Consider the following 14,641-nt stretch of genomic DNA (forward strand, 5'->3'; position numbering starts at 1 on the left):
GCGAGGCCGCCGCCTGCGGCCCCTCGTCGGGCTGCTACACCTACCAGGTGAGCCGGCACAGCGCCGACATGCTGCACAGCCTCAACCAGCAGCGCAAGAACGGCGGCCGCTTCTGCGACGTGCTCCTGCGGGTGGGCGACGAGAGCTTCCCGGCGCACCGGGCGGTGCTGGCCGCTTGCAGCGAGTACTTCGAGTCGGTGTTCAGCGCGCAGCTGGGCGACGGGGCAGGTGGCGGCGGCGGCGCGGAGGGGGGCGCGACGGAGGCGGCGGCGGCCGGCGGGGCTGCGGCGGCGGCCGGCGGGGCCCCCGGGGGCGGGCGGGAGCTGGAGATGCACACCATCAGCTCCAAGGTGTTCGGAGACATCCTGGACTTCGCTTACACGTCGCGCATCGTGGTGCGGCTGGAGAGCTTCCCGGAGCTCATGACGGCCGCCAAGTTCCTGCTGATGCGCTCCGTGATTGACATCTGCCAGGAGGTCATCAAGCAGTCCAATGTGCAGATCCTCGTGCCCCCCACGCGCCCCGACATTATGCTCTTCCGTCCGGGGGCTGCGGACCTCGGCTTCCCTCTTGACATGACCAACGGTGCCGCTTTGGCACCCAATGGCAATGGCATTGCTGGTATGCCCGAAGATGAGGCCACGCGGGCTGCGCTCACTGCTGCGCAGTCCTCCCTACCTGTTCTGCAGGGCGTGGACCGCCTGCCCATGGTGGCAGGACCTCTGTCCCCACCACTGCTGGCCTCACCCTTCCAGAATGTTGCTGCTAGTGGCCCCACTTTAAGCACCAAGAGGGGCAGAGGGCGTCCCCGTAAAGCCAACCTCTTGGACTCCATGATGTTTGGTACCCCAGGGGGCCTGCGAGAGGCCGGTATCCTGCCTTGCGGCCTCTGCGGGAAAGTGTTCACGGATGCTAATCGTCTTCGTCAACATGAGGCTCAACATGGGGTGACGAGCTTACAGCTGGGCTACATAGACATCCCACCCCCGAGACTGGGTGAAAATGGTATCCCTGGTCCGGATGACCCCGATGCACCCCGAAAAAGAAGCAGGACGAGGAAACAGGTGGCCTGTGAGATCTGTGGCAAGATTTTTCGGGACGTGTATCACCTGAATCGGCACAAGCTGTCACACTCTGGCGAGAAGCCTTACTCTTGTCCAGTGTGTGGCTTACGGTTCAAGCGGAAAGACAGGATGTCCTATCATGTTCGATCTCACGATGGCTCTGTGGGAAAGCCCTACATCTGCCAGAGCTGTGGAAAAGGCTTTTCCAGGTAAGGGAGCACTTATAAGGACCATAGATGCAAATGGAGACCTAGGAAGTTGTCTTTCCTACCCCTTGGGAAACAAGAACCATTTGTGCTTGGGCTACTTTGGCTGTTGCATTTTAAAATGTCTCGAGAAACGAGACTTCCATCATTTCCTCTGGGACGCTGTTCTACAGTCTCTTGAAAGGGTTTAAAAGTAATTAAGACTTAGAACTGGGAGTCAGTTGGCTTCTGGGTAACATTCCCAGCTTTGTCCCAGACTTGGTGTATGTGTGACCTTGGGCAAATCAGTTAGTCTCTCCCTCAAATGACTCTTCTGTGAAATGGGTATTGAAATAATTACCTACCTCACAGAAGCGTCTGGAGGCTACTGATTTGTAGGTAGTTTGAAGGTGCTGTTGAAGTGCAAAATATTAATACATCTCAAGATTATTATTTTTCTCGTATCCATTTTAAATTTTCTTTTTCTTAACTTCCCTTCATTTCTCTTAGTTCGTAATGTTTTTTATCACCCAAATGTGAAGGAAGAGGTGAGATTTCAAAGGCTGCAGCATCAAGTATCTTTTAATACATGATCTTTGTGTCCTTTGGGTTTACATCCTTCTGAAGGGGATCCTGTTTCTGCCCTGCAACATACGTAAGATCTGTGCATTTAATGTTGCTGATTTTCTGTTGTCGCTGTTTGTGGGAGTTAATTTAATAAGTAGCTTGATACCCGTAGTCGTGTTAGCGGTATCTTATAGTCTGAGTTAATGAATTTGAAACTTTTTTGGAAGTTTGATGCTCGCTTTGAGGCTCGGAGTAGTGGGGGGAGGGGGATGCGTGCACTCGGTGTTACTATTGTAGCAGCAGTCGGTTTTCTGCAGCAGTTCATTTGCTTTAACAAGAGAAGGGAAGAAATCGAAGTACAAAAATCAAAAGGCTGCCAGGCTATACAGGAACTGTGCCCCCACTAGTTTGCTTTTTGATAGAGGGACCTTTTGTTTCTGAAATAAATTAAGAAAAAGTAGACTTTTTTATTTATTTTTTTTTTTAAAATCAGCAATAATTAGGGATGCATCTTCATAAGGACTGCAGATGTTTCTGAAATAAATTAAGAAAAAGTAGACTTTTTTATTTATTTTTTTTTTTAAAATCAGCAATAATTAGGGATGCATCTTCATAAGGACTGCAGATTTACTGATAGAAAGTCATAAAATGAAAGTTTCATCTGTGGCTAGAAGTGAAAGTATTTTTCTTGTTATAGTGGTACCTGGGATCATCTGCCTGTTTTCATTCACACTTAAAGCTTTCTGCTGTTGCTGTATGAAAGACTTTTGTCAGTAAGGGAAAATGAAAGATACACGTTGAGTCCTCATTTTTCCCAGTAAGTTAGCGTGAGCCAGCAGGAACGCTGTTAGAAGAGTAAACAACAAAAATGCCTACACATCTTTGTAAAATCAAAGTATGAATGAAAAGCGGAGACTCTTTCTTTACATTTCAGTATTCAGTTGTAGGAGCGGCCAAAGGAAGTTGGAAGCGCGATGTCTAATTTTAGTATCCTTTCCTTCATTCAGTAGCCCAGCACGTGAGGTTGCTAGGCTTGAGGTACCCAGAAGGACCCCCAACCAGTCTGTCCGGTTACACCGCTCCAGCCCGCTTGCTGGAGCATCAGGTTTAACAGCCTGACTGCAAAGTTCAGTCTATTTTCTGTCTGCAGTGCGTGAATTCCATCCCGCGCCCTCTCATTGGCGCAGCTGGAAAGTTGGGGGAGGAGAGGGTGGAGAACTTGTTTCCAAGCAGTTTTGGCCTCATACAATGAAAAGCTTTCTTCCCACTGGGAGAAACTCCCACCAGGGAAATCTGCAGCTATTCAGTCCTCTCTTCTTCAAAGTAGGCTTTACTGGTTGTGAAGAATGGTCTAACTTATTTTTCAGTAATAATTTGCTCTTCCATTGCACCTTCTAGTTGGGATTTTCAGAGCATTTTACTTGTCTTAATGCAGTCTTCCCACCAAGCTGTGAGTTAGGACAGTATTTTTTCATCGTGCTGGTGGAAAACGTATCACAGCAACAGAGTTTAGAGTCAGTCTTTTTGCACAGAGGTTCTACATCCGTGTTTGGGACATAAAGCAAAAGGGTCTGATTTTCAAATACTCAGCAACTGTAAATCAAAGTGCCCTGATTGTCAAGATCTAAGTAGGATTTTGGAAGGGGACGTGCAGGCTTGAAAATTGTATTTCCTGTTTTGTCTAATCATTCAGTTATAATTTCTTCCTGAGAAAATGCTGCCTTTTTAGCAAGTTGGAGAGGGTACTTATCAAGGTAGAGTCCCAGTTGTTGGTGAGCTGGTTCTTGGCAAGTTAAATATCGCTACGCTTGTAATAGATCCACCACTGGGATCTTTTTTTTTTTTTTTTTTTTTTTTTTTTTTTTTTTTTTTTTGCTTAAAATTGTAAGTTTACTTTTAGTATTTCTTTTAAGTGTGCTTATGTGTATTTTCTTTTAAGGCCAGACCACTTGAACGGACACATCAAACAGGTGCATACCTCAGAGAGACCTCACAAGTGTCAGGTAGGAGCTTGGAGGGGTTTAGACTGATGTATGGGTAATCTTTGGCATTGCATTTATGTGTGCAGACAATTGTGAAGTATCAGTAAAAATACCATGTATGTGTGAATTGGAGTAAATGTTTGTGAATAACAGCGTTCAACAGCGACAACTGCTTTACATCCCTCCTGTCCCTCAGCCCCTTCTGTCATCTACAGGTTTGGTCCTCCTGCCTCCCTCCCCTTCTACCAGATGTTCTTCCCTACTGCTCTATCCCAGTCTCACCCTGGATCTCTTACCCAGCCACCTTGTCCCTGGCCTTAGAATCAACGTCACAGCTGATACCTTCCACCACCCTGGGGTTTTTTTAAATTTTTTATTTTTTATTTCAGTTGTTGCCAACAGGAGGCTCCAATGCTGTCTTCATTTTTTTTTTTTTTTTTTTAGAATAATCTCAAATAACATTGGTAAATTATCATAACTTGCCAAGATCCTCTTTTTTTGTCACATAGTCTTCAGAACATTGCACTGAGCAAAATTGGAAGTTATTCTTTTTTTATCCCAGGGAGAATATAGATAACGGCGTACAGTATCCTTTGCAATATAATGTCATAATGTTGTATATAGTTTTTTTACAGTTAATAAGTTATTAATTAGTGTTTGAAAGATCAATTCAAGAAGGATATTTTGTAATTCATTTGTAGAGAGATTGAAAAGGTGCCTGGAAGTATTAATTGAAACCAAAGTTGAGAGTCAACTTCTGCTATCACCCGCTGCCTTCACAGAGTTGTTGGGCAAACTTTGAAAGTATTTGTTGGGCTAACAGTCTCCATGCTTGGTCTCTGAAGAAAAAATTATTAAATTATTTATTTAAAGAAAGTTGGAGCAAGATAATTTTAATTTTCTTTGAAGACAATGAAGGTTAGAGGACTTTTTTTTCCTAAAATTTTTAAGCATATTTCATGAACCTAGTCAGTCCTGCATGACTGCTGCCTCCTGATCTGTGGGGTTTTTTTCCCGTCTCTTGACACACCTCTCCTATGTTTCCTCCAAATTGTGAGAGTTTTGAACTGTTTTGCAACTTTAATAATCCAGTGAACAGTATTTCAGATATATAGAACCTTCTGTAGGTTTCTGTTGACCTCCATATCATCTGTGGAAGCCCAGCTCCTTTGAAAATCACATTGATTTAACTGCATATCCTATATAAAGCCTTAGATTTGTTTAAGCTTCTTAAGATGATTTAGGGGTTATAGATGTATATAAATTGGAAAATTCCACCCATAAAAAGACTTCACCGTTTGAGGATAGCAAGTGGTCTGGGTGGATAAGCTGAAGATAACTACAAATGTTTGCAATTAACATGTATTTGGGCGCAAGTAGGAAAAAGAATGGTTAGACAGAAACTCATCAGTCTTTTGCCAGTTGATATCAAGGTTACTGAACGAATGCAGTTTATGGATAATGTTGATAGACATGAATTGTCCTTTGCCAGCTGATACCTGATGATACTTTTTATAGTTTTCTGGTTGACTGAAGACTAATCAATATAAACTCTGTAAGTGTGAATCACTAAGAGCGAGAAAGTCAAGAAATATGGAAGCTAAGATTGTACAGCCAAGGCTCAACTCCATCTCCTTGCACACACGTATTTTGTGATAGCAATTTCTAATAACGGTCTTTCTCATTGTGTGTTGTTAAGTGCCATAATACTGTATGCACTGTTCATTTCAGTTAAAAGGTATAGTCTATAGGTTACAAGCATTGGGGAAGAGTTGAGGCTGTCATTCAGGCTTGGTTTGTTCTTGATTTTTGACTGCTTAACCCTGCAAAGTTAATTTTTCATGAATCTTAAGATGTAGGAAATTTGTTAAAGGGCTGTTGTGTGTCTTTGCGAAAAATGCTTCATAATGTTCTGCTAGATTTAGAAAGTCTTCTTAAATATGCACTATGATATACATAGTACAAACCACAGAAAGGATGCTATGCCACTGAAAATTTGTTTCAAATCTGAAAGCTGATGTATAAATTGATAAAGTTATCCTTGCCAATTAGCTTATAACCAGTAACATTTCTGTTCCATGACTAAACACAAAATCCAGCCACTAAGAAGGAAAATAGCTTATTATTGGCATTTTTCCCCTTTTTCCATTGATTTTGTTTGGCAAATTAGCTCTCCCCACGAGAGTAGCCTGAACATCATTGAGCATCCTTTTTGAATCTGTCGAGTTCCTGATGAAAATCCCTGTTATTGTGATGCTTTGTTTATGTTTACTGCAAAAGAGAAGTACTCTGTCAGTAAACAGAAGAGTTTTCCAGAGTCCTCTATCATAATGGCGTTCTTGGAAGCGGTGCTGTATTATGATTATACAAAATCCACTGGCCATTTACCTGAGCCCTCGTGTATCTTGGCAAGTCAGTGGATATCTAATGTTTTGGTGATGTGGCATCATGGTATAATTTTGGGCTACCGAAACAAAAGTGTGAAGGTCAACCCAACTTCAGAATAACTGAAATGAAACTATGAGAAGCGGGGTAACTATAAGCAGAATGTCATTGCAACAGCTATAGTTTTCAGTGCTCAGCATGTAATCCTGCACATTTATGGATCTTTGAAAAACTATCCCAAGTTCCAGCACCTGTAGCACCTGATGCCAGTCAAAGACCTGATTCCAGCTTTTTCATTACTGTTAAAATAGACTGAGAATAGGGAAGGCCTCCACAGAGTCAAGGCAGCTGAGAAACTGGATCCAAGAAGTTGTTTTTGTGTCCAGATGAGACACCAATGGCACTCTGGATCTTTTCTCTTGGATTGTTGTATTGGTCATTTTTTTTATTTTTTATTTTTTTTTAATTTTTTACTTTTTTTAATCTGACAGTTGAGTTCTGAATATAGGAGATGGGGTAAGTTAGTCTTCTGGCCATAATGGATAGCTTAGTTTCTCATTTTGCTAACCTGTCACGGGAAAGGGTGAAGCTGGGTCGTTGGTTTTTGAGTATAAATGGTATGAAAGCTAGTTTGCGTTTTGGGAGGAAATGGTGATCTGAAAATCTGTGGACGTGAAAGAACAAGGGGAGAAAACAGAAGTTTACTCCTTCTCAGAGACAAGAGACAGATTGTTCTTCTGGCAATTTAAATAAAAAAAGAGCAAAATACAGGTTAAATTTAAGCACAACTTTTGACCAAGAAAAAGATCTATTTTCTTAAGTAAACCTAAATTTGGCATCCCAAGTCCAGTGCTTTTCCCATTGATTTCAATGCAGAATGAGTTTCTTCCTGTCCTAATTTCTCTTACTTCCTGCCTATTAGCAGGAAAATGGCAGCCACCATGGAATAAGCTCAGAGACATCCACATCCATAGAAAAGTTGAAACTTCAAGAGGTATTTCTTAAACAATGTTTTTTAAACTTTATATATATTCTTTTTGATCTATTTATATACCTGTGCAATGTTTGATAGGAAAGCACTGGAGAGTTTTCTTCTATGATTAACAATTAATGATAAATACTTAGCACTCATTTAGCACTTCACATCTTTTGTAAAATAAAACTTTTTTTTTTCTCTATACCTTTTATAAATATTAACTATTTGAATATTAACTTTGGGGTTTTCTTTAAACCTAGTCCTGTCTCCCATTATTATGATTCAGCTAAACTGGTTCTTGCTTTCTCCACTGGACTTAATTTATATATTTTTTTAAGCTTCTTTGCAGATATATTTACTATATAGCTTATCCAAAGGTGAACTTTGCACAACTCAGCACCAAGAGTGAGAAATCAAACACAGATATTACTATATTGCCTTTCCTTAAGCTTTCGACTTGATAAGTTCAATATGGGACAGATACGGTTTTACTTCTGGCATCCCTGTATTTATGTGGTTTGTCTCTGATCTGCTTCATCAACTAATGCACTCCCAATGCTTTTGTGTGGACGCTTACTGTGGCTCAAAATTTTTAGATTTCTTGATGATGGATCTCTTGGCTGTCATCTTTGATTGTCTAGTTACATATCTTTAGCTGATATCCAACAGCTTGATTAGTATCAGTGCTGGAATCCTGCCTTAAATGAGTGTCTACCTCTAAGAACATTTCAGTAAGTGAAAGCTGCACCTGTTTTGCTCAGCGCTGTGGACTGAGATTTCAAATGAAGAGAAGTCTTTCATGTTCAAGGATTTGCCTCTTAATCTTCACTACTTGTAATTGATGAATCTTTGTCTGGTGATCTTAGTTAAACTGTGTGTATTGCAGAAATCCAGATAATTTTACTGTTGTCTTTTTAAATTCATTAAGTCCTGATCCTCTGAGGTGCTGAGTGGTGTGCTTGCTGTACAGCAGCCTCAGGTCCATGGGAGTTTACCATACTTGAGCATCTCATAGGATCGAAGGAGTGTAAAGCCTGTTGAAATTCATAGGTGCTTTTCAGCTGCCTTCAATGTTTTTAGGATTAATCTCTTGATTAACTAAATTATATAAAATTATATGGTTTATCCTCTTCTGTATTATCAATTTCACTTATTTGAAGTTATAATTTTGTAAGTTTACTAGGATTGGTACTATAACAAGTCTATCTCTTTTGAAACAGTTGTAATTGCACACTGACACTTGACAGAATATGTCAATTTCCCAAGTCACTTAATAGTCTCATATTATCTCTTAGGGGGTTCTGGTTATACGTCTTTAAACTGCATTATTTTATATAAAGGTATAAATGAAACACTGTACACTCTTGAATGTCACTGTTGCCTGCTTGGTCTGGTCATTCTAACGTATGTTTGCATTTGTTTTTCCTCTTCCGCTTGTGAGCAATGGTTTCAGACTATATCTTTAATAACTTGTACAGTGTATTGCTGGTGATTTATTTTCCTTCACATGTCAGAGGTGGAGCAAGCCTTTCAGAACTGGCAGCCTGTTATAGTAGGCTATTGTATACATGCTGCCTCCCAATTGCTACGATTATAAAAATGGGAGGGAGCCTTCGCTCATCTTATCACAGAATCACAGAGTTGTTGGAGTTGGAAGGGACCTTCTAGAGGTCATCTAGTCCAACTCCCCTGCCAAAGCAGGGTTGCCCAGAGCACATCACTCAGGAGCATCCAGACGGGGCTTGAAGATCTCCAGAGAAGGGGACTCCACACCCTCCCTGGGCAGCCTGTTCCTGGGCTCTGACACCCTCACCATAAAGAAGTTCTTCCTCATATTTGAATGGAACTTCCCATGTTCCAGCTTGTGCCCGTTGCCCCTCGTCCTGTCACTGGGAACCACTGGAAAGAGTCCAGCTCCATCCTCCCTCAAACCGCCCTTTAGATACTTACAAGCATTAACAAGGTCTCCCCTCAGCCTTCTCTTCTTCAGGCTAAAGAGTCCCAGCTCTCTCAGCCTTTCCTCAGAAGGGAGATGCTCCAATCCCTTAATCATCTTTGTTGCCCTACGCTGGACTCTTTCCAGCAGTTCCCTGTATCTCTTGAACTGGGGAGCCCAGAACTGGACGCAGGATTCCAGTTGTGGCCTCACCAGTGCAGAGTAGTTGGGGAGAATGACCTCCCTCGACCTGCTGGTCACACTCTTCCCTGTGCAGCCCAGGATTCCATGGGCCCTCTTGGTGACAAGGGCACATTGCTGGCTCATGGATAGTTTACTGTCCACCAGGACCATATGGATTATGTCTGGGGAGTGGGCAAGTAGAATCAATATTATCTTATGCCAAATCAAGCTTGTTTCACAGTAGTAAGTGGAATATGATACCTTGATCCAGGGGTAAGTTATAAACGGATTACGGTGTCGTGCAGTTATTTGGATACCTGCTCAGTTCTGAGGCTTCACTTCTACAGTTTGTCTGCGCTGCCACTGTGGATACCAGGAGGGGTCTTTTACTGTCTCTCGTCATATTCTCATCCCAGCCAATTCGCTGATGCTTTGTTTGTATGTCTTCATACTCCAAAGGGATTTTGTGTGTACTGAAGATAGATTGATCAGATCAAAGAGGATATTCAGGAAGATAGCAGAGAGGACATTTTGAGTGGTTTAAAGTGATTGTAATGACTCAGTGAATTGGCAGAATTTACTGTAAATGGAATAAAGTGGTTTGTTGTATTTCTTCTATTAAATATTACTTAAAGTTTTAGTCTCTTCATCCTCAGAGAGTAGCTAGGCTTACAACCCTATCTTGATTTAAGTTTTACTGTCTAGTATGTTAGAGCTGTTTTCCTGCTTTCTTAATCCTTTTGAGTAGTAACCACATCTCCTGCAGTATGTTGGTGATTGGAATTTTTTAGTTGTGGGAAAACGGGTCATGCATCATGTCATTTGTGTGTTTGCACAGGGTCTAATGTATTTACTGTAAAGAATACTAAGTATATTCAACAATATCAGTGCTTTTAGCAGAGTTGATGAGTCACATGGTTCTCATTATACCTGCAGACTTGTAATGCTTCCTTTGCAACTCGTGACCGACTGCGCTCACACCTAGCGTGTCATGAAGACAAAGTTCCGTGCCAGGTGTGCGGGAAGTACTTGCGAGCAGCGTATATGGCAGATCATTTGAAGAAACATAGTGAAGGACCAAGTAATTTCTGCACTATCTGTAACCGAGGTAATGAAGAAACTATTTTTTTTATTTCAGTGGGATGGGACAACACTTGAGGGAAGCTGTAAGGCTCTGTGACTCTGTAACAGGAGATGGTTATATCAGATCATTTGTTTTTCTTATTGAATACTTAACCTTAAAACTGATCAAGCTATAGGTCTAGGCTTTTTACATGCTTGATAGTTCCTGAAGAAGCTCAGTTTAAATCTGAAGCAAATTTTCTAGACAGTTTTAATAATTTTATTTGCCAAATAGACAGATCCTTATAAAATAACCATGGTCTGTTCCCTTGCTGCTATTCACCGTAAACGTTTTTGGTTTTTTTTCTATACCTGGTTAGACTTGAGTCCTTGCATTCAGTTTGGAAGAAGAATCTTTGAAATACACACCAACTTGAAAATTATACACTCTGCTTAAAAAAGATCTACACTGTGTTATCAGTCTTGCTTAACCTCCTGGTGCAGCAGTAGAGTCAAGCAGCTTCTCCCTCTTAACCCAAGAAATTGCTTTGTATTAATGTACATTTCTAAAACAAATTTTGTAAAGAGTACTAGAAATGTGCTTTACCTTTATTTGTACAAATACAAATTTTCATAAAACTATAGAGTATCTCCAGTTGGAAGGGACCCATAAAGATCATCGAGTCCAACTCCCTGCACCTTGCAGGACTACCTAAAACTAAACCATATGACGAAGAGCTTTTGAAGCTTTTCCATCTGTTCGTGGTACTCTTCAGTTGGAGAGAGTTGTAAATTTAGGCTTTGTGGGATGTAAAGCAAGTTGGAAAAATATTTCTGACTTATTGATGTCTTTTTTAAAAATTATTAATACGCAACTTCAAAATATTGTTGGCTCACACAGGCATACAGACTTTGAAGCTTTTCCATCTGTTTGTGGTACTCTTCAGTTGGAGAGAGTTGTAAATTTAGGCTTTGTGGGATGTAAAGCAAGTTGGAAAAATATTTCTGACTTATTGATGTCTTTTTTAAAAATTATTAATACGCAACTTCAAAATATTGTTGGCTCACACAGGCATACAGACCTAGTAAGTGTTGGAAGATGTTGCTGCTGTGTTTTGGGATCTTGTTTTTTTTCTGATGAGTCATTTGTTTTATGATGTGTGTTCCTATTTCTAATTTGAGGGAGGTGAAATCTTTTGAGAGAATAAAGCTGTTCTGTATTTAATGTGAGGACTTTCAGGGAGCTTTTGGCTGACTAGGAGTTGATGAGTAATGAGAGACATTAAATTGCAAGGGAGGTATTTCAAGCAGTTGAACCGTCTGTTAGGTCCTGAAAGTGATGTTAACAGTTTGAGTGGAAAAGGCATCTGGGTTGGAAAACTTTGGATTCTGAGGCTTCAGGTAGATGGTACAAAATAAGGCTTGGCTTCCTTTTCAGCTGAAGGGCTTTATTCTGAAAAACTGCTTAAGCTTATCCTGATTGGTTTTGTGGTAACACACATGGAAAGCGCTATCCAAGATCCATGTGCTATCCTGCTCCCCTTCAGTTGAACGTGGTGCCAAACAAAAACTCCTATGGGTTGGGAGGAATTGTCTCAGTTCCAAGATTTGTAAGCTTGAGTTTCAACTTAACTACCACTGGATGTCACTGCAGCTCTTTGGAAATTCAGCCTGCATGACAAAGACAGATCTGGCATTTAAACAATGAAATGACTAAATGATTTATTCACATTTTACAGGTTTAAATGTACACTGGAAACTTAAATAAAACATACACTTCTCTGTAGAAGGGTAGAGAACCTGTTGTACAGCAAACGATAAGCAACTACTTTCTCCTTACCGTTTGTGTATTTCTTATGTGTTGTCAGAATTTAGTCACCTGCGAATTTGATTTTCGATCAGCACTTAGAAAATGTAATTAATCTGGTGAATTATTGTTAAGTATGTACCTAGTGTTAAAATTCGTAGGAAAGGGAAGTTACAGACTGCATTTATCAAACAACTGTTATGAATTCATTATTATATTATGTGAATTTTGATTATAGATTTATGATCCATGACAGCAGAATTTTTAATCCAACATGTTCTAGAATCAAATTATAATGTACATTGTTTTAAATAGATATCTTATAAATTGTAGAACCTGGTAAAATGAAGTATAGTCAAAAATTTCTGGATTAGAAATATCTATTTGATAGGTATTGGTGCAGTCAGAAGTTCCACAGCTGCGATTTTGTCGTGGCTATGGTGCTTGTGCAATGGGATTTTGTTTTATTCTTCCCTCAGCTAATGTCCTGGCATTTCTGAATTGGAATTTAGCTGGTTCTGGTTATAGTAATTGTCAAGCAAGAATGCTCAAGCTGCTTGTAGGGAGAATTTTGGATACTGGCCCACCAAAAAAAAAAAAGTGGATGCGGTGTGTCTTGCGTGTCTTGCACAGTTGAACACATCTGAGTGTTAAAGACAGAACTTAGAACCCCTCAATTTATCCCATCAGACTGAGGGCTTTTCTGTGGAACTTAATCGATGAAGTGTCTCATGTTCTTTTAAAGTTTTAATGGATTTAGGAGATGGGGGAACTCTACCTGAGTGAAAGCATTAGCCACTGGTTTGCCATGTCGTGCATGTACCTATTTGCTGGTTTTATTTATTTATTTATTTTACAAAATGGCAGCATAATGTCCAAAAAATACCATCTATGATTTGATGTTTTTTGCCAGGTTATTTTCTTGCCTTAGGGTCTTTATGCTTAGAATAATTATGGAAGCAATTAAATCTTGTTAAACCAGGGAAGCTGTGCAATGAGGGTTTTTTTCTGGGATTTTCTGATTTTTTTTAATATTTTTTTTTTAATAATTCATCTAAAATATGCTTATGAAAAGTAATCCTCCATCCTCACTTTTTAAGACAAAGTATCTTTAATCAGTTTAAATAAAAAAGACCTGCTCCTGCTTTGGTGTCACATAATCTTCTATTAGCATCCTGAGGAATTTTATTTGCTTGTGTAGGCTTTTTTAAATAATTTAAGAGATTAATGAATTTGTCAAGTCTAGAACTGGTACTTTGTAATAACATGTGCATCTTGGAAGATTCATATTCTGTTTCAGACATATATGTGGTGGTGTTTTCCACAGAAATCAAATGAGTTGGGAGAAGGGTAAATACTCCAATCAAAAGTTAGATGTTTTTTTTTTTTCTTTTTTTTTTACAATAAGATGAATTCTTGCATATTTCATGGTGGACACAGAGTTGATTTAAAGCAAGACACATACTCTGGATGTTCTAGCTAAATTCAAATTAGAGTTTTTGGAAGAGGAGCATCTTGCAATTGTTTCTGTAGTCTGCCTCCTAATAGATGTTATCCAAGGGATCAAGGAATAGGTCCCATTTATATAAAGCAGATAATTTCCTCTCTATGCATGTTTTTAATGTTGGTTCCTTTGGTATAAAGAAATAATCTGCACTGCAAAGGTGAGAGATGTGTATGGATAATCAGTAAATGTATTTATTTGTTGAAAGATACTGCCACTTAATCCTCTGCATTAGCCTGACTTTGTTTTTAAGGAGATTTTTTTAAAGTAAAATATTATTGTCTATGAATTCCCCATTTTCCTAGGACAGACATTCATAATTAAGGTCTGGTGGGAAAAAAAAAGGCCAGTGCTAAGTGCTTCAGGAAAAAAAATAGGATAAAAACAACAACCAAAAAATCTCACTTCAAACAGCTTCCTATGAAGCAGTTGGCATTCTTACTGCTTTGATGGAAGTTGATGACTCACATGTTCATCTGCCAAGTGCATAAAGGGGAGCTAACACACTTTGCAGGCAGTTTCCATTATATAAAACAATGTACTCTACAAATAGAATTTGCAGAGTTCAGAAACAATATTGTATAGCAGAGATTACAGCTTTGGATTTTCTGTGTCAGTTGTAGTACAGACAAACACTGACTACCTGCATGTAATCCTTTTTTAATGGTTGGCAGGGACATTTTAGTGCATTGCTGCATAAAAAGGCTCATCTCGACATGCATGTGCTTATAAGACACATGTATGAAATAAGGAAAGTACCTCGTAGTTGAAGGTATCACCATTATATCTGGACATTGTGTCCTTTTTTCTGACAGTCAAACACTGGTTCTTTCCAGTCTTCAGTAGTGAATTTTTTATATTTGGAAAATGATATTCTCTTGTGGCCCAGTGAGCAGTCCAGCATTTTGTGTCTGAGGGTAGGTTTGCATTATTTCAGAGGGCAATACCCTTACATTAATTCCCTGGACGACTTGGCCTAGGTGTTTCTGC

General features: G+C 40.0%; 1 protein-coding gene across 1 annotated transcript in view; it reads left to right on the forward strand.

The window, feature by feature from the left end:
- PATZ1 (POZ (BTB) and AT hook containing zinc finger 1) overlaps positions 1 to 14,641 on the forward strand; it is a 30,874-nt gene that overhangs the window by 2,941 nt on the left and 13,292 nt on the right. Inside the window, exons 2-5 of the mRNA XM_014961132.1 lie at positions 6 to 1,273; positions 3,756 to 3,819; positions 7,106 to 7,177; positions 10,215 to 10,386. Coding sequence (XP_014816618.1) covers positions 6 to 1,273; positions 3,756 to 3,819; positions 7,106 to 7,177; positions 10,215 to 10,386 — 1,576 coding nt within the window. The remainder of the gene's footprint in view (positions 1 to 5; positions 1,274 to 3,755; positions 3,820 to 7,105; positions 7,178 to 10,214; positions 10,387 to 14,641) is intronic.

This window comes from Calidris pugnax, unplaced genomic scaffold (assembly GCF_001431845.1).
Source record: "Calidris pugnax isolate Ruff unplaced genomic scaffold, ASM143184v1 scaffold32, whole genome shotgun sequence".
Lineage (NCBI taxonomy): Eukaryota > Metazoa > Chordata > Aves > Charadriiformes > Scolopacidae > Calidris > Calidris pugnax.